Source organism: Drosophila rhopaloa, unplaced genomic scaffold (genome assembly GCF_018152115.1).
Source record: "Drosophila rhopaloa isolate 14029-0021.01 unplaced genomic scaffold, ASM1815211v1 contig_3, whole genome shotgun sequence".
NCBI classification, from domain to species: domain Eukaryota; kingdom Metazoa; phylum Arthropoda; class Insecta; order Diptera; family Drosophilidae; genus Drosophila; species Drosophila rhopaloa.
The window spans coordinates 16,017,808-16,037,518 of NW_025335123.1; the positions used below are offsets into that span (position 1 = coordinate 16,017,808).

General features: G+C 43.2%; 4 protein-coding genes across 15 annotated transcripts; 2 read left to right on the forward strand and 2 right to left on the reverse strand.

Moving 5' to 3' along the window:
* Positions 1 to 164: 164 nt before the first annotated feature.
* On the reverse strand, positions 165 to 11,662 carry LOC108048482 (probable phosphorylase b kinase regulatory subunit alpha). Of its 11 annotated transcripts, none has more exons than XM_017129194.2 (13): positions 11,343 to 11,662; positions 10,291 to 10,904; positions 9,137 to 9,804; positions 8,456 to 8,779; positions 7,795 to 7,939; positions 4,953 to 5,282; positions 4,636 to 4,890; positions 4,015 to 4,173; positions 3,250 to 3,315; positions 2,083 to 2,678; positions 1,746 to 2,013; positions 1,085 to 1,682; positions 165 to 816 (listed from the first exon to the last, which is right to left on the reverse strand). In XM_017129194.2, exons 2-13 carry the CDS (start codon positions 10,865 to 10,867, stop codon positions 711 to 713), a joined length of 4,092 nt encoding a protein of 1,363 aa, XP_016984683.1. In that variant the 5' UTR covers positions 10,868 to 10,904; positions 11,343 to 11,662; the 3' UTR covers positions 165 to 710. The 11 variants fall into 11 exon arrangements, with proteins under 11 accessions (XP_016984683.1, XP_016984681.1, XP_016984682.1 ...); XM_017129192.2 differs by having other exon boundaries at positions 4,015 to 4,179; XM_017129193.2 differs by lacking the exon at positions 7,795 to 7,939 and adding an exon at positions 6,505 to 6,652 and having other exon boundaries at positions 11,343 to 11,661.
* Positions 11,663 to 12,773: 1,111 nt separating this feature from the next.
* Positions 12,774 to 14,677, forward strand: LOC108048508 (spaetzle-processing enzyme-like). Of its 2 annotated transcripts, none has more exons than XM_017129240.2 (2): positions 12,774 to 12,862; positions 13,456 to 14,677. In XM_017129240.2, the coding sequence occupies exon 2, from the start codon at positions 13,527 to 13,529 to the stop codon at positions 14,481 to 14,483; it is 957 nt and encodes a 318-aa protein (XP_016984729.1). In that variant the 5' UTR covers positions 12,774 to 12,862; positions 13,456 to 13,526; the 3' UTR covers positions 14,484 to 14,677. The 2 variants fall into 2 exon arrangements, with proteins under 2 accessions (XP_016984729.1, XP_016984728.1); XM_017129239.2 differs by lacking the exon at positions 12,774 to 12,862 and adding an exon at positions 12,904 to 13,132 and having other exon boundaries at positions 13,456 to 14,675.
* Positions 14,678 to 15,220: 543 nt separating this feature from the next.
* On the forward strand, positions 15,221 to 16,889 carry LOC108048509 (spaetzle-processing enzyme-like). Its single transcript, XM_017129241.2, has 2 exons — positions 15,221 to 15,719; positions 15,804 to 16,889. Exons 1-2 carry the CDS (start codon positions 15,653 to 15,655, stop codon positions 16,781 to 16,783), a joined length of 1,047 nt encoding a protein of 348 aa, XP_016984730.1. The 5' UTR covers positions 15,221 to 15,652; the 3' UTR covers positions 16,784 to 16,889.
* Positions 16,848 to 19,573, reverse strand: LOC108048507 (puff-specific protein Bx42). The gene is made up of 3 exons (XM_017129238.2): positions 19,204 to 19,573; positions 18,006 to 18,566; positions 16,848 to 17,889 (listed from the first exon to the last, which is right to left on the reverse strand). Exons 1-3 carry the CDS (start codon positions 19,424 to 19,426, stop codon positions 17,027 to 17,029), a joined length of 1,647 nt encoding a protein of 548 aa, XP_016984727.1. The 5' UTR covers positions 19,427 to 19,573; the 3' UTR covers positions 16,848 to 17,026.
* Between the last annotated feature and the right edge of the window lie 138 nt (positions 19,574 to 19,711).

The window sequence follows — 19,711 nt, forward strand, 5'->3', positions numbered from 1 at the left end:
TTTAATGGTATTTGGAAATTACGGTAAATGTTGATGATTTTAAATAGTTCTGATAGAGTGAAATATTGAATAACACAAGATGTCTTATAACCCAACTTTACGACCTATATAAATATTGATTTCACTAAAAATTTAATTAATTCCTCCCATAAAAAACACTTGGGTAACATTGCAAACACATTTTTATTGTAAATCTTGCTGCGCGTTCAACTTTACAAATCAAAAGTATAATATAAAATAGGGGCATTTAAAATATAAATGTTAAAACAATCAAGTGTCATCGCTGTGAAACAGCCGCAAGTACAAAAAACAAATTTGTAGCGAGCAGCGCGAGTTGGCTTAGTAAATGGGTTAGGGCTAGGATCGGTTTTGGGGCTGGAGTTTTGGAGTATTTTTTCCAAAGCGTCTACATATACGTGGGCTAATACCATGCTGAACTGGCCCGATTTCGATTGGCCTTTTTTTTTCTTTTCGTCAAAATAAAATAAACACACTAGCAAGTGTTTTTTGTGGAGAGGTCGGTCAAAAGAATATATACAGGCGCCCTCTGAATAAAATAATCGTTGGGCTTGGGTCAGAGGTCAAAGGGAAAGAGACAAAAAAAAACTAAAGGCGGGATCGAGAGAGAGACGCTAATGTGCGAGTGAGCGAGAACGAGAACGGACGTATCCAGAGTTGCAGAGATTGGCATTATTAAGTGAGCACCCGCTTTAGGAGATGGCGCACTCCATCTCGCCGTGCTTGGGCACACAGTCCAGGACAAGGGCCACCGCCCGCGACATGTAGGTCATGGTTCCATAGCTGCCGCTGGGAGCACTGCAACAGATGTATCAAAAATTAGTCAAGGAATTTTGTAATTAAAGGGGTAACAGCTCTTATAAACGGCAAATTCAATAGTTTTTGTTTAGAATACTACCAACAATTTTTAAACGATCATCTTAAAATTAAGTTTTTAGGCACATATTCCAAGAAGAATATGATTCAATATATGATCAGATTTGATATTTAAGAAAATATAAAATAATTAAATAAGTTAAGCTTCAAATCCAACCCTCTTTTCTTTTAAAACTCAGCTGAACCTCACCTGTCGTAGAGATGCTGACATATATAGGCGGCACCGCCGCAGAGAAGCATTCCAGAGGCGGCCTGCTGCTGCTCCTTGCCGTCCTTGATCTTGGCGCAGCACAGAGTGGCGTCGCCCTGGACTTTCCGCTGATCCTCGAGGAACAGTTGGTTGGCCTTGTGCACCAGGTGCTCCACGTAAATGATGCCCCCGAGAGTGGGCACCATATTGTGCTCGGTGACGAGGGTGAGCACCATCAAAGCCTCGACCACCAACTGCCTGTACTCGGGCTGTGGTATCTGGTTGAGGGCCGTCTCCACTTCCAGGGCGAACTTCAGCTCGCCGGGGGTCATCTCCTGGGTGAGACTCTGCTGGAGGACACGTCCCTCGATGGCCAGACCCTGGCACTTTTCCAGAACAGTCCACACACGCGAATAGAAATCGCGGGGCACCCTATTCAGGGCTCCGTCCAGTCGTCGGCGGCGCAGCCACTGACCCTGTCTGTCGTCAATGGTGGCTATCAGGGCGTCCTCGCCCTCCGGATCGCCCAGACCGATTTGGCTCTTCTTGCTGACTCGGCTGCTCTTGCAGCTCACAATGGACAGATTGCCACGGGCCACTGGAAAACGAATATTTATATGAGTACCTTAATCTTGGGAGGCATTACGGGGGCACTTCTTACCGCTGCTGACGGCAAACTCCTTGCCGCTGAGTATGTGGTACAGGAGATTCTTCATCTCGAAGGGCGAGAGGTTAAGTAAATGCTCCGACGCCGCCTCGCCGTCGCAGTTGAGGGTGCGAGACAGCTCCTTGGCCATCACCTGGATGATCAGGCCCACGCGCAGGCGCAGCATCTCGTGGAACAGCTGCGGCTCGGTGCGAATGAACATGGCCAGGTAGACCATCAGCTCCTGCGTCAGCATCGCCGTGCTCTCATCGTCGCCGTAGGCCTGGTTAGGAGGCAGATTAAGGGACAATTTAAAGCTGATATAACTAAATATTATTTATGGATTACTCACATCATGGATGAGCTGTCGCAGCTCGACTTCCGGCAGAGGTGCCGTGATGGTGTGCTCGTTGTTGGGTGGCATTCCCACGGTGACCTGCTTCTGCCGAACAAGCAGATCGGTGACCGCCTTGGCCAGATCCTCCACCCGTTTGCCAAGCATTCCGGCCGTGTGGCGAACGAGTCCCCAGAGCTTCTGCTGGCATGCCTTCTCGTAGAGTCCCTTCAGCAGATCCCGCACGGTCACCACGCGTCCCTCCTCCAGCATTCCTTCGGATTGGGAAGAATCGTGGTTATTGTCATGTGGGCTCATGTTGTTGTGGTTGCTGATGTTGCTGCTGCTGCTGCTAGTGTTGCTAGTGTTGGCGATGCTATGGATATTGCTGTTGGCGGCGGCGGCGGCGGCGTTGACAATGGCGGAACTTGGATTGGCCGCATTATCCGGATCGCTGCTATTGGCCGCTGGAATTGTAGCAGCTTCAATGATCACCGTGGGCAGGACAAGTGCCGGACTCTTTTTGGCCCCATCACCTGTACCACCTGCTCCTCCTGCAGCACCACCACCAGCCAGTTCCAGCACCACCTCATCCACAAACGCTTGCTCGAGCTCTTTAGTTTTCGGTTTTCATTATGGGTTAGTTGGGTTAGGATTGGTTTATGGTTTGGTTTTTGGGCGGAAGAATCGAAGTTGGTTGCATATTTGGGTTAATGTGTACGGAGAGCGCACGGAACATGCGGGATGTGTGTGTGTGTTTCATGTGGGGTTAGATGCGTGGTCGGGCGAAGAAAGTAAAATAAAATGTTAAAGAATTAAATTACGTTTGGAAAACATGGCCGAAAAAAATATAAATGTGCGGTTAAAAATGCTAGTAAAGACATAACTTAGAGCAATAATAATATTTTATGAAAATCATGTTATAAAAGAAGCAGAACCCAAAGCAAAGCGGTGATATCACACAAAAAGTATACACCAAACAAGGAAATAGATAGAGGATGGAAACCATAAATAGTTGTATGGACAACAGCAATCGAATTCTTGGCCAATCAGTGGGAGAGTATACATGTATATGGAGAAAGGAGTAGGATATAGGATATAGGATGCCGGGGATTTCCAATGGATGTACGTCTACAAAGCCCGCACAACAACAACAATCAACACAAGACGGATCGACGGACTTACCGGCGGCTGCATGATTGGCATTGGCGTTCGCATTGTCATCTGATTTATTCTTGAATCCCAGGCCAGCTGTTATACGCCGTGGACGAGTACAGTACGATTACGGAGCACGGAAGACGAAGAACGGGACAAAACGACAGGAGTACGAGGAAAAAAACAACGGAGTGAGAACAGGATATGCATAAAAAAGTTCAATGCTCAGTTGTTCCTCTTTTTCAAGAGCTGCTATAACAGTTAATGTTTTCAAAACTAAAAGTAAGTAGAAGGGGCCAAGCCGACCGGTGGTCCGAAACCGACCTCCCCATCTAACTTAAAAATTGTCATTAAAATCAATTAAAAGATGTAAATAGACATAAACATATAATAGACATAAATGAAGCCTTTTGCTATTATTTTATAAATAATTTATTTTCATGTTAAATGTAATTTATAAAAAAAATTTGTTAAGTGTCGGTTAAATAAAACTTAAAGTTCAATGACAATTGTTGTAAGGCAAGAAACTATAACCCTGGTTAAATGACTTTTACTTAACTGATTTAGCAAGCCCAACAATCTGTAACCTATAATATCTTAACCCCCAGTTAAGAGTTAACCGGATGTATACGAGTGTGAGCGTGTATCGGCGTGTGTTCTTCGCAAGTGCATGTGTTTTAGAGCAGGTGTGTGTATAATGTATTATTTTTTACGGGTGCTATCTTAACCCGTTTGTAAGAAACCTCCAATTGAAAAGCATTAAGCTGCCTCAAACCTAGATAATGTTAATCTTACCCGTGTTAAAGTCCAGGCCCTGGGTGTCCACCAAGTACTGCAGGATGTCGCCCTGCTCCTCGAGATTCTCCGTTTCGCGCAGCATCGCAATCAGCTCCTCCACCTCTGTGTCCGCGAAATTGGTTTCGGCACGATGGCGTTGTATGAGAATTTTGGGCACTGTTACTATCAACGTCGCATTTCGGAACGAAGATGGGCCAATCGAAATTATACGCAAAAAATGAATGAAAACAGAAGGCAAGAACCAGAACGTAAAATTAACAAAAGTATACAAATAAATAGAAAACAACGTATGAACAACCAAATCTTAATTTGTAAAATTATTTAAATAATTCAATATAAATCGACGTGCTGAAGGTAAGCTTCAAAAATGAACTAATGGTTAATTTTAAAAAATATTCTTATGAAATTATTATTAATATATTAATTTCATATTATATAGTTATGGCTTCATTATCAATCAATATCTTTTATGGCAATTTTCATTAATTATAAAATTATATCAGTTACTTTAAAATTATATACTTTGTAGCTGCACTTCCAAAACTTCCTTCAGCAAATCAAAGAAGTTTGTATTGAAAAAAGATTAACTCTAAAATGAAAACCAAATGGCAGACTAACTCTCTTGCTGGCGGACAAACTCGCTGCGTCTGTCGATCGCCGAGCGGCTCTGGTGCGGATCCACCGGATATATGTTCTCCCGGATGGACAGCTCGTTGCCCAGATGCAGTGGCGAGCTGGCGGGTCCCTCCTCCGGGGTCGTGGCGAACACACTGACGTGGCTCTGCTTGTTGGCCTGCAGCCAGGGTGGTGGCACAATCGAGGAGAGGCGGCGTTCGGTGAGTGGAGAAGGTCCCTCCATGCCCAAGTTGTCGGCTGGAATAGATTGGAATTTCATTACCAATAAAGAACAATGTTATATAGTGAGAAAGACTCACAGTCCACATTAATGGAACGCGTCTTCTTGATCGCTCCCTTGCAGGACATGCGCCGCCTCAAGGTCCTCGGACGCAGCTGTCCGCCACGCAGATTCATCGTGCTGCGGTTGCTGAACGAACGCAGCAGGTGCTCATCCAGATAGGTCTGCACATCCGGGTGCAGGCGGTCCGGATAGCCATCCTCTGTGCTGCCCAGGAAGCTCAGATCCGTGATGGCCGAGGTGTTGAGGAAGTCCTTCAGGCTTCCCAGCATTACGCGGGTGCCATTGATGTAGCCCGACTTCAGTTTCCTCATCGTCTGGATCATGGCCAGCGGAATCTTGTCCTGATCTGTGGATTCCGCACCGCATCCAATTGGATTTCGTTAGCGTTACTTTGTCTCTTCATTTCGGTTCATAGATATGAATATGTGGATCATGATCTGGTTGGGATGCTGGGTTGTGGGTTGGGTTAGGAGCGCCGCTTAATAACTACGGGTTAGTCACACAAAATACAACAATAACCGATATTTAAGCACAGGTTTCCAGCACCATCGGCAATTAGTCTGTGTTTAGGTGCAAGCCAAATGCAGTGGGGAAATTGATTAGCCACAGACACAAGGATAAGCAAGTACTTGTTTATTTTTTATCACAGGTGTAGTGTAGATAGGGGTTATTTACTCATAAAAAGCATTGTTTGTAGTGTATTTCTTTGAAGTAATCAACTTGTAATGAAGGGGTTTTTGATTTTTTTTATACTCTACATTTGTATACTGCTTTGAAGGGGGATTGGGCTAAGCAACTTTATGGCATAAAGTTAGGTCATGAATATTTATAGGTAAGTAATAGATCACAAGTCCAAATATCCGCAGAAAACATAGTGGTATAAAGAGCACAAAAGTACCTTATCAATCGCAGGGTTTAAATTGTTCAACTATAGTTTACATATGATTTTGGTCTGGGTTTTTATTAGCTTTTGGGATTTCATGTTATAACCGTTTTTTTTAATATACACAAATCGTCAAAGGGGCAAATTAATCAATAATTTGTTTAAATAAATTAAAGATTACTTTTAATGTACTTACTGATGAATGAATATCAGAAGTTGAAAACAAAAAAATAATATGAAATCTAATAACATAGTTCGGTTAAACATTCTTAAATTTTCTCTTTTTTTCAGTGGCAATACGAATCGCCTGCGTATTGAATTAGTACAAGGTATAGGTTTTACCCAGGGTCAAAGGATTTGTATTTGGGTTCAAAGATAATAGATACACTGAGGAAAACGAGCAGAAAAAGCTGAAAGCAATCAGGCCATTTACTAAGCAGACACAAGCAGGGATCAGAGGTCAAAGGTCACAGATCACAGATCGTTTGCATATCGTTTATATCAATTGGTTGTTGGCTTTTGTGTGTGGAGTAGATCGCATATATGCATTGTTCTTTAACTCAAGTGTGTTTGTCTTTGAAGTGCAGAGTGGGGATCGGATTTGGATTTGGATTTGGATTTGAGGTGGCAATGCATAATCGAGCTGGGTGGGTAATTTATTTTTTTTTTGATTTGGGGTAGTTACCTAGCATATAGTGGGTTGCCATTAGTGTGATTGTCGGCCTGCCCAACATGTGACGCCAATTGTTGGTCAAGAATGCTAAATTTGTGGTAAAATTGCTGGCAAGCAAATCGGGATCGCGTGTTGTATAATATTCTTCATAGTCGATATGCTGTGTAAGTGTTGTTGTTGCAGTTGTTGTAGTTGTTGTGTATATATATATATTGTTTTTATTTGGGATAAAATAAACAAGAGAAAGGATTTGTTTTCGTTTTGATTTTGATTTTTTTTTTGTTCGATATTTCATTGGCCAATTTTCAATGGGTTGGGGCAAAGGGAAAGGGTGTAAAAAAAGTTCATAAAAGTCCAGAGCAGAGCGTTAAAAAATTAAATAACTAAACTAAAGCTACATTTAACTAAAAAAAATAATATATCTGCGGTCAAAATATTAGCAATATTCATTTTAATTTGAAAAATCAGTTAATAAACGAAATGTCGTTGGATATTTCAATATTATTAAATAAGTGAATCTACTTATTTTAATGAAACATGAGATTTGATTAAAACTTATTATATACCAATATAGTTTTTATCAAATCTTCTTGTCTTATAATTTTTAAATTTTAGAAACAGATATATAAATTGATTTTCAAGAGATGTTACTAAGGATTTAGTAAGAATTTTAGTTTTTGGAGATTTTTAAAATGACTTTTACTTTACAACTTTTTTATAGTATAAACAAATTTTTAAGGTTTCTACATACTATTATTTTAACCGCAACTGTACGTAAAAAATAAATCGGGTACAGTGTATATGATAGTTTTGTATTTAGCATATGGAATAAGTGTACTAGTGTGTGGGTGTTGCCATAACCAAACTAAAGTTAACTAAAAGCAAAACCAACTAAAAAGCTGACAGGAAAGTAACTAAAATTAAGAACCAGCTTCCCAATGTTTGGAATAAACGTAAGGTCAAGATCAATTAATTACTTGGCTATTTTTGGAAGACAAAGCATCTAATTGACCGCAAATTTCCAAACCTTGAGCAACCGAATCGATTCTATAGAGTTAACGAGTCAACTGTGTGTGCATTTTTGTGTTTTGAGTGTGCGTGTCAATTAATTGATAAACAATACCAATACCAAAAGCAAACCCTTGCAAATTAATCAAATCAACAGAACAATTCACAAAAAAATAGGATGGAAAACAGTCGGGAGGAGCATAAAAAACCCGCGCACAAATAACAATAGATTAAAAATAAAAAAAGACATGGAGTGAATTAAACGTTTTCGGCTCTCTCTCTCCGTTGACCGACCTAGGTGAATCCGCTTCAGCACCAGGGTGACCAGCGGACGACCCAGCAAATCCCAAGCGGACTTGAGGAAATTTATCTCGCCCTTGAGGATGTCGATCATGAGTTCGTTATCGGAGGCGATATAGAAGCGCGACAGGTCGGCGAACTGATGCGTGATAAACGGTAGAAATCATAAGTCAATCATAGAATACAGGAATGCAAACCGATCTACCGCTTAGTAACACAAGTATAACTCTGGACGCACTCACTTTAGATACTATCTCATGTTTAGTTTTAAGCAATATTTAAATACAACAATTATACGTTAACAAACAATCGTTAATATTCGTCTATAAAGTATTTTAAATTTGCTAAAACATTATTAAAGAAGTTGTTATACCAATATATGATCACTATTAATTGTTAAATAAGCCGATTTAAGTTACATAATTGTTATTTAATATATTTTTATAATTTGAAGAACCAAGCCTGTGCAGTTTCCTATTTAAAATATTTAATATAAAAGATAGTTTGGAAACCGGTTTGCATCCCTGACTAAAAATACAATAGAAAGTGTAAAAACAGAGCGTTGGATCAAGTGGGTATTTTTAGGAGTCTGGGAAGGGGAGGCCAGGATTCTTAGGCTATCTCGGAAAGCTAGCTGAACTCCATTCTCACTCACCTGCGGGGTGAAGGCGAATATGCGATCCTTCAGAGAGTACAGCTTGCTGGTGCTGAGGATGCCCACGTCCCGGGATTTTCTGCCGCTCAATCCTAGCTTCCGGTTGCGTCCGAGGTACGTGTACAGGTGACTAAGGACGCGGGCTGGCTGCACCTCGATGGGCGCCACCTCGGCGATCGTTTGCACGTGCAGATCGTGCTCGGCCAACTTGTCCCGGATCTCGTTGTCCTCGGCGATGATGACCACCTGGACGACCACGTCCGGCTTTTTCTGCGCCCCCAGCCGACGATTCAGAGGATCCAACTCGCCGACTGCCAGGAAACCCTGAGAAATAAGAGAAAATAAAGTTACGGACATAAAATCGTAGCACTTATAAATAGTAAATCAGTGATCCAAATGTAAGATTAGCCGGAAATTACAAAGGAAAGCTATTTACATTTTTAAAAATTAAATTAATTTCAATTTAATAAATAATTAATGTATATAACATTTAAAAATTTGTAACATGATATTATGGAACCCTTAAGTTCTACACATTATAAGTAAAACTTGTTCTACAGATGTACCCGCAGTTGTATAAACAAATAGACAAAACTAGATCGATATAAATACTTTACAGGGTCGCCAGCGCGTTCAGCTATCTTTAGAAAACAAGCGAAAATGTAACAAACGAATGCTCACCTCCTGCAGCAACCTTCCGAGGATGAACAGGGACTGGCCCCACAGGAAAGGACACCGACCGACCACTTCGCGGAGCTGGGATCCCGGCTTCTGGTACTCGAAGCCAACCAGATCCTGCGGCACCGCATAGCTCTCCGGAATGAGGAGGATGCCGTCCTCCGAGCGCACCATGATCTTCTCCAGCCGGCTGGCGTACTCCTCTACCGAACGCTTGTCGTTCTGAAAGGCGTGGAACAGGATCAGGTAGCAGTAGAAGAGCGGCCACTCGCACTCGATGTTCTCGAACATGCGCAGCTCCCAGCGTTCGTAGTAGAGTCTGGACGGATCCTCCTTCGGAGTGCGGTAGCCGTCGCGCAGGAATCTCTTGCAGCCGTACTTGCCCTGCAATCGGGACAAAATCGCGTCCTTCGTGTTGTGGATCAGCTGGGCATCGTCCACGGCAAAGGCGGGGAAGCCGATGACGCACAGCAATCCGGAATCCAATTCCTTGCTGTTGGACTCGCGGGGCAGCATCGACTGGAGCACCGCCTGGCACTTGTGGGCCTCGTCGGCCAGCACATGGATCACACTGGCTGGCCCGCCGCGGGCTCCGAAGAGATCCAGCTCGTTCATGGCCTCCAGCGCCGCCTTGGCCATGCCAATTGAACTGGCATTCAGCTCCGGTTCACCTGGAATACGAAAATACATACATTTTTTAATTGATCAAATTATAAAATATACTTTTTTAGATGGATTTAATTATCTGATTTTAGTTTTTTACTTAATTGTTTCGTTTATATAAAAATGTTGATTAAAAGCTTTCATATTATTCCAATAAAATGCGGTGCCAATTACGATTGGAAAGATAAGATAGTGAATAAAAGATTTAACAAATAAATTGGCCACCCAGATTCAATTTAGTGTGCCTGTTTATCTTTCTTTTGCATATTATTTAATTCAAAAAATGTATATTAATAATGTTTCGTTTATCTAAAAATGTTTTTGATTAATGCAAACAAAAAAAAATAAAGATAAGATACGAAAAACGATTCATTTAAACGAATTAAACGGATCGTTTTTGGGCTTTGCCTTGCAGTTGATTTTATGTTTTCCTATTGTTTTTATTTTCCTGTTTTGTGGGTAGCCAGTTGCCAGACCCAAAACGGTATACTTACCATGATTGGTCTTATCGCCACGCTCCCAAATCCCATAGTCAGGGATCGAGTAGGCCGACTCAATGTAGAAGACCAGATTCTGGATGAACGAGACCTCGTCCAGGGAGAAGACGATCTGCAGACCCGAGGCCGTCATCTGGGCCAGGATCAGTAGGTACAGCGAGACGGCATCGATCTGCAGATGGCCCCACTCATTGTCCCCCACCACGGGCAAGCCGTTCTTGCTCGAGTATTTGGCGTGCAGGGAATCGTAGGGACTCTGGGTCATCTTGAACTTCTCCACCTTGTCCTTCTGGTTCATCATGGCCATCAGCAGGCCGCGCATGAGCTTCACACAGCTCTGCTCCAGCTCGTAACACTTGGCCCGATCCTCGTCCTGGTCGGCAATCTTCTTGTACGCCATGGACAGGCCCCAGACGGCCAGGATGCAGTACACATTGTCCCTGATCCAGGCGTGCGAGTTCACATTGGAGGCGGGAAAGAGGCCGGTAACCGGTTCCTGGTGCGCTAGGATCAGCCGATGGACGATGCGCTGGTAGTAGTCCAAACGGACGCCCGAATTGCTGCGTGAACGCATAGTCGATTCGAATGTGGATCCTCTTCCGGTCGGTTTTCTAAAAGAAAAAGGTAACATTACAAATGTTTAAAACTGAATGTATCTTGTAATATGTATGTTTTATAGAAATAACTCTATTGGGATAATTGTTTACAAAAGTTCATAAGGGATTAAGGAAGTTTATATAAGTTTGGTAAACATTGTATACATATACAAAAACCTTTATATCCCATATCTGACTTGCAAATAACAAAAGCATCCATATTTTGTAGTACCTATTTAAAGAGTCTTAAATTCTTCAAGATACCACAACAGATGCCATATGATTCGCTTGTTTTCTATCACATTCGGTTAGAGTTTATTTTGGTTCTAGGAAGGTCAGTTAAGTGTGGTTCAAATCCGACCACTATTTTCTATGGGGGATATTGTTTCTCGCCTGGATTGGCAAAGATGTGATTGTTGTTTACTCTCCACGGCGCGGGCACGCTCAACTTACATAATGTCGGTGCGGATCGGATCAGATCGGATCGTTTGTTGTGGTTCAGTAGAGTGGAGGAGAGGAGGCGGATTCCCACAGCTCCTCGGAACACCTCGCACGCTAGAACCCGTTGAATCCGTGGAATTCGCCGCGAGGACAGCTCATTCTCTCCGGGATTTGGCGGATGGAGTGGTGCACTGCTCCCGTGCGAGTTTAGGAGCTTTGCTGAGCACTTGTTTGCGGATAATTCGAATTATATTATAATTAAACTAAAGCAAAAGTCAACTCAATGTCACCCAGTGTGACCAACGGATGTGCGGACAAAGTTGCTGTCATGAAAATACTAACGGAAAGGGAATAAAACTATAAAATATACGATCAGAATTTATTTATTTTTATTTATTTTTTAAAACTAAGCCATGTATTTTATTGTGGCAATTAAATTCTTAGGTGTACTTAGAGAAAAAGTTATCTGAAAACTAATTTACGCAAGATGTAAATAAATTGATTATTGTTGAACTTATTTAGTTATGCAAAATACAGAGAAGGGTAAACCCCCTCTTAAGTAAATTACAAACTGGGTTCATTTTTTTGAAACTGTTTGTTTTTTTCAAAAGTTTCAGGATATACTATTAATTGTTATAATTTCAAAGCTGTCTACATCTTAATTATTTAAAATACAATAAATACAAATTTTACTATTACATTAAAAAAATGGCTTGAAAATAAATGAAATCCCGATAACTAAACAAATTTTATGACTTTGATAGCTAGCTTGCGGGTTATTTTGTTTTAAATATTAAATGAATTAACTTAACTTATTTTTTTAATTGTGCAATTTAAAATACTAAAAAAGAACAGGGGGATAAACACTTTCAAGTGATGGTCACTTTGCCAATCTAATATTTCGCGCCAAAAGCAAATACAAATTTATTCAACGAATGTTTTGCTCCTCGAAAAATAATTCTATATGTTATAACGATGAAAATTACAAAGTTTTCCAAAGAAATGAACAGCGATTTCTTATAGATAGAAGTTATTCAGTATAACAAAAATAGTATCTTTGAAAAAATTATGGAAAGTATTGAGTATACCAAAATTATTATCTTCGAATGAAAACGATTTTATATTACTTTTATCCTAGCTCATATAAACGTATTCACTAGTAATAAGCCGGAACCGCAAATGCATAATACTCGTCGTAAATAAAATTTAAAAACCGTCGTCGGAGAATCCCGGAGTCATGAAAATGTCTCTCGCAGTTCAAAGATTTCGAAGACTTCGATTCGAACTGCACTGCAAAATCCGGTCTTAATCCAGTTCTCTCATCCGGAAATTGGAAACTTTAAAATTTTCTCTCGCCTCAGATCGAGATTTTGATTCAGACTTAGAGCTATGGCTCTCCGATCTGTTGGCTTGTCTTCTCCTGGTATTATTTCCAAGCCACTTTTTACTTAAAGTAGTGCTCTCTGCATCTAACACAGACTTAAAGCTATGGACTTACGATCTGGTTGCTTAGTTATCTCCTAGAATAATAAGTAAGTTTTTAATCAAAGTACGCTCTCAGCATCTGAAAGCATTAGTTTGTGAAAATCCATTGCATTGATTCAGACCTTAAGCTATGGCGCTCCGATCGGTTGACTTAGTTTGCTCCTAGTCACTTTACACTTGAGGTAGTGCTCTCCGCTTCTGAATAGTATCAGTTTCTGAAAAGCCATTGCATTGATTGAGACTCAAAGCTATGGCTTTCCGATCGGCTGCACTAGCATTGTATCTCTGCGGAGTATTATTATCCAGCTGTTGGGCAAGTAAGTGTTATTACAATTTTTAAAAGTGTTCAAAAATCATACTTTAAAATATATTATTTTTTTCAAATAGTGAAAGCCATTTTTACTGTCATCATTCAGGAAAATGATATATGTATTAACATACCGGGAAATCAAAAACTGGTTTTCGATGTGAATTTATTAAAACAAAATCCAGTTTATATGAGATAAACATGTGCATGGATAAATTAAACATTTCCTCTTAGTTCTCTTTGTTTGATAAAGGGTCTATATTACAGGATTTGTTTTAATTTAGGATGGTTATATATATAGTAATGAGTCCTTCCTATTTGAATTCGTTTCAGAACCTAGGTTGCACTTTGGCTATTGTGGTGAATCTGGAACAGGTCAGTGTCGACCTATCGAGGATTGCCTGATGGAGGCGGGCTTCGTCGCAGCCAAGGATTCGTCGGAGTGCTTCAATGTGGTTTGCTGCGAGAAGAGGGAATACCCGCAATTGGTGGAGAATTACTGCCACCACGATCTGAGGCCCCACATTTCCAATGGCCAGAACACCAAAAGCCGCGAATTCCCCTGGATGGCCATGTTGCTGTACGGAGACCACCTGGAGCCGAAGTGCGGGGGCAGCCTGGTCAGCAATAAGTGGGTAGTGACTGCAGCCCATTGTGTGCGGCGCCAGAATTCCGAGAAGCAACTGCGTCTCGTCCGTCTGGGAGTGTGGGATATCCGGCAGGCGGAAGATTGCCGTGGGCCGGACTGCACGCCGCCGCCGCAGGACTTTGCCATCGAAAGGCCCATTGTCCACGAAATGTACAAGCCCACTGAGATCACGGGGAGCAGTCTGCAGAAGCACACCAACGACATTGCCTTACTCTATCTTGACAGGGTCGTCACCTTTACGGAGTTCATCCAGCCCATCTGTCTGCCTCCGCTCTACAATCCTACCCGGATCGGTGTCTATGCGCACTACAACCTGACCATCGCCGGATGGGGTCGTACCAGCGAGGAGTCCGATGACATCAGTCCCGTGAAGATCAAGGCTCAGGTCAACGCCTGGTCCCCGGAGAGCTGCCAGAGGCGCTATGAGGATGTGAACCTTGGCCAGATGTGCGCCGGGGGCGGGGCCGACAGGAAGGGCAGCTGCTTCGGCGACTCTGGCGGTCCGGTGATGGACGACAACCTGCTGGTGGGCATCGTCTCACTGGGGGAGCCCAAGTGCGGATCCGACCGAGGACCCATGGTCATCACGCGAGTGGACTCCTATGTGGAATGGCTGGAGTACCACTTGTTTGGTCGTAAAATCACCAGGAGAATAGTCATTTCAAGACCAAAAAGATACGCATCAAATAATTTGTATAAATTAGGAGATTAATAAATGTTTTTTTTATACAATAATCATTTAATAATGATATTAATTTGGAAAAGAAATTAAAACTATATTGGCGCGGCACACAATAAACTTAAAGACGCCACCTGGTGACAAGGTTTTAAAACATGCTGGCCTGACGTCATTGACATTGTTATGTCGTTCGGACCTTAGTTTCGTAAAAACTTCTGAAATAATTGTTTAGTTTGTAAAATATTCGGTCTGTCGATAGGAATCGGCAGAATAAATCTAAATCTCTTTCATAAAAAATGTGGGTGCTACATAGTTATTCGGCTCATAGGCGTTACTTTTAATCCCAATTCTCTAGCTTTTATATTCCCCAAAACACCCACACGATCGGCAGAACATCGCCTCGGATAATAATCCTTATCATTCCTTTTTTAAATCATGTATTAAAGAACCAATCTATTTAGGGTGCATGGAAAAATTGAAGAAAGATACAAAACTGGTACCATAAACCAAAATAAAAGTCCCATTTCGACTTAAAATTTTTTAAAGGAATTCTTGAAAAGTGGTTTGACTTAAAAATTAGGGGCCCCATATTTAGTCAATTGATAATGTTACTACTGTCTTCTGAGTATATTAATACAATGAGAGCGAGTTAAGCCAATACGTCATAATAAAAAACCCCATCCATTGAGCAGCTTTTAGACATAACATGCCTCACATGGAGGTAGCTTGGTATGAAATGCGGAGGGGCACATAAATTTAAAATTATCAAATTTCATTTTCATTTTATATGAAAGTTAAATGTTTCTAAAAAAATCTACTTACATATACATATAACAAAAATTAGGTAAAAAGATTATCCTATTAAATTATTAGTCAGTAAGACTAATTGGTTTAGTAACGGTACTTAAATGAATTAAACATTATCAAAAAATAGTTTAATAGTTTTATTGACCCGACAATGGAAGTGATTCTCTATTTTATTTTCATTAATGAAAATTGTGTGAGCTTCCTCCATCCCTCTACATATAGACTACGGTCTTCATAAATAATTTGTATACATTTACGACAATCTCTCTCACTATCTTTATAATCAGGTTTTTCAACTAGAACTATATAATGTGGGAACTTGGATCTTACACTCGGGAAATGTGCTCTCCTCTTCTGAATGCCGATAGTTCATTGGAGTGATTAGTTTCAAAGCTATGGTTTCCCGATCCGGTGCCTTCGCCTTGCACCTCTGTGGAGTGTTATTAGCAAGCAGTTGGGCAAGTAAGTTTAAGATTTTTTTTCGGAAAATCCATGAGCAGAACAAATTAAAAAACAAAATAGCTTAAATGATATTATTTATAACAGAGCCCAGGCTGCACTTTGGCATCTGTCATGCGCTCGAGAAAGGCCAGTGCCGACCAAAAGAAGAGTGCTTGGAGCAGGACGGATTCGTCCAGGCCATTGATTCGTCCCAGGAGTGCTTTGAAAAGGTATGCTGCATAAGGAACCAGCTGGCATACCAGCAAACGAAAGGCGATTACTGCAACAATTACCTGAGACCCCATATTGCCAATGGGGAGGCTGCCAAAATCCGGGAATTCCCCTGGATGGCCATGCTGCTGTACGGAGACCACATGCTACCCCAGTGCGAGGGCTCCCTGGTCGGGGATAAGTGGGTCGTAACCGCGGCCCATTGTGTGCCACGCGAGAATCACGAGGAGCAACTGCGTCGCGTTCGTCTGGGAGTGTGGGATGTCCGGCAGACAGAGGATTGCCGTGGGCCGGACTGCACGCCGCCGCCGCAGGACTTCCAAATAGAACGGGCCATAGTGCACGAGATGTACCGGCCCACAGAGAACACGGGGTCCAACCTGGTGAAGTACTCCAACGACATTGCCTTGCTGCTTCTCGGCCGAATCGTTACCTACACGGACTTCATCCAGCCCATCTGTCTGCCTAGGGTTTTCAATTCCTCCCGAAGTGATGTTTATGCGGACTACAACCTGACCATCGCCGGATGGGGTCGCACTAGCGACGCTTCACCTGCCACCAGTCCCGTGAAGATCAAGGCCCAAGTCAGTGGCTGGTCCACGGACAGCTGTAAGAGGCTTTATCAGGAAGTGAGTCATGGGCAGATGTGCGCCGGAGGCGGCGCCACCAGGAAGGGCAGCTGCTTCGGCGACTCCGGCGGTCCAGTGATGGACGGCAACGAGCTAGTGGGCATCATCTCGCTGGGTGCGTCTACATGCGGATCCGATCACAAACCGATGGTCGTCACGCGGGTTGATACCTTTATGGTGTGGCTGGCGGAGCACATGATGTTCTCACCGCGGCGTTACTTATAATCAAAATAGTTAAAATAATAACGTAAGACATAGAGCTAAGTGCAACCATTGAAAACATTAGTAGTACCCTTAACGAAGGCAATAATTCGATTCTTTTTTATGTCAAGATCCTGTGATTATTATTGAAATTCTCGCCAAGTTTTTGGAGTAGTTAAAAAAGTTTGTTTGGTTGGAGGATGATAATGGTGTTCATAATGATGATGATGCAACGATGATTGGTGATCTTCACGCTAAAGCTTTTATCTAATCGCGCCTGCTGCGCTTGCGATCCGAATGGCTGCTGCGCTCGTTGTTCTTTTCCTCGGCTCGCTTGGGCGCCTTTTTGGCCATGTTCAAGAACTGATCCAGACCGAAGGGATCCTCCTCCTTTTCAAACTCGACGGGTCCGCTCCTCTGACCAGCGGCCGCATCCCTTGAAGCACCCGAAAATTGCTTGTCCGGCACGAAACGCTTTGTATTTACAATGGCATCCAGATCACCGCCGTAGTTATCGCTATCCGCCTGCTTGCTGGGTCGGTAGATGTGGGCGCCCAGTGTGTTTGAATCGCGCCAGGGCTTGTCGTACACATTGTAAGCCTCGTCGTCGCCGTAACCGGAGTCCATGCCCTTGGTGGTGTTGAAGAGACGCTGATCGAAGAGTGCTTCGCCATTGCCCGCACTCTTGGCAGGCAAGCCCAGGGCAATTTGTTCGGAGATGTCACGCTCCCGCTCCCTCTGCAGTTTCGAGCGCTTTTCCGGAGCCGCCCGCTGCAAATTTCTGTCCCGCTGCCGTTCCCTTTGCCGCTCCGCTCGTAAATCGTTGCGTTCACGCGCCTCAGCTCCTCCGCCTCCCGATGGGCCCGATGGCTCGGCTGCCTCTGGATTGCGTAGGCCCGCTCGCTCCTCACGAGCCCGCTGCGCCATCATGCGCAACATATCCTCCTTCTTTTCCTTCTCTTTCTGGGCCAGCTTCTTCTCCAGCTGGGCGCGAGCCTCCACCGCCTCGCGGGCCTTGCGATCGGCTATGTACAGTGCCTCGGCCATCTTAGCGAACTTTTCGTTGATGTGCACCTGCTGCAGACCACGTCCATCGGCTGCCAGACGCTTGTCCAGGGGAATGGTGTAACCTGAGAGTAGTGAACGAGGCGAATTAGTGGGTAAAGCAAACCATCTTAAAATATGTATGTCATAAATCGTATGCAACTACCAAGTACCAACAAAGGCAGTCCGAAACCCCACTCACCTTTGGCGTTCTTCCAGTTGGATATGCACGGCGGGATCTTCCACTCCTTCTGCTCCTTGACCGTCACCTTGCGCGACGGCGAGTGGAGAACAGGCGCTGGTGGCGACGGGGGTCCCCGTGGAATCTTCTTGTTGATGCGGAACTTGGGCGGCTCCATCGGATCGAGCTGCGCCTCCACCATGCGTATGACCCGCTGCTTGGCGCCCGAATTGAAGGCATCGCCCTGCTGTGAGGGCGTGTACCGGATGTACTGGGCGGGTCCCGCCTTCTGAGCGTGGCGCACGGGCAGCGCCGAGGTGATCTTTTGATTGGTCAGCTTCTCTAGCGCCAGGCGCGTCTCCTCCGTTGTCTCCAGCACCGATTCCTCGTCCGGTCGCTGCAGTTCCTCAGCATCTTCGGCCAAAACCTCTGCCGGCAGCAGCTGCGAGATGGACGAGTATACAACCTTATCCTTGCCATGTCCTTGGCGCGCTATGGCATCGTATTTGACCTTTCCCTTGTCGTCCAGGCGAACGGCCAGGGCATCCGATTTCTTGCCCACATTTCCGGGCGCTCCCAAACCTGACAAGAAAAATTGGAAATTAGAATTTTAACTAAGCTAGTGGATAAATTAAATATTAAAGCTGATATTTGTTGTTTTAATTTAATGTTGTTAATAAAATATAATTGAATACCCTAGTTTTTATGAAAACCTGGCACCCACTCTAAATTTTAATACATTTTGATTGGAGGTATTGAATCTGAATACTATATAATTTATGAAGTTAACTGTCTTATTTGGTTTGCACTGAAAATCCGATTGGTGATCAGCAATATACTATGTACATATATGCTTCATAACGGTAATAGGGTCTTCCTGAAGCAATGCTAACTTATTTTGGATCGTTCCTTTTTAAGCAATTGAAAATTGGTTTAGCTAATGATCTTGAAAAGCCATTTTCTGCATAGACTTCTGCATATATAATTAGTGATAAGATAAAATTTCTGTCCAACTCATATCCCTTGGGAAAGGCTTAACCAAAATGTCATAAAAAACTGAGGCGTGATTTGCATAAATTCAGTTATACAGAGAACCTCTTTATAAGGCTCATCAGGAGTATAAAGGATATCCTTTATAAGGACTCAGTTGCCTGCCAGGAATCACGACCAAGTCCTCTGGAAGCAAAGAGAAAGTTGGATTATGGTAACATAGACTCACCCAGTGGATACTGCGCCACATGGATTTCGGGGAAGGCGCCTCCGTCACCGAAGTCAGCCTCGGTGCGCGGAATCCAATCCTTGCGCTGTCCGTACGGCGGAGCTGCGATTTTGGCGGAGACCAGGGCTCCGATCTTCGGGGCTCCGCGGGCGGCCAGGCGACGCTCGTCCTCGCGGTCCCAGACCGCGTTCGTCGGCGTGGGCAGCAGGCTCGATAGCGACATCTCGGTTGGATTGTTTTTCGTGACTTATTCCTATGTGAAACCACCTTTTTGCGTTTTGTTCCCTCGATTTGCAAGCACATAAAATACAATGGAAAAGTGGAAAAAAAACACGCACGCACACGAACACACACACACGAGCGTACGAACTGCGGCGTTGCCAGATTTCGGGGCCTGCGAAATGCTTATAAATACGGTCACACCAAGGAATGAGGTAGGTCATTTATAAGATTATTTAGCGACTCTTTATATCTGTATTTAAATGAAATTTTCTTGTACAAAAATCAA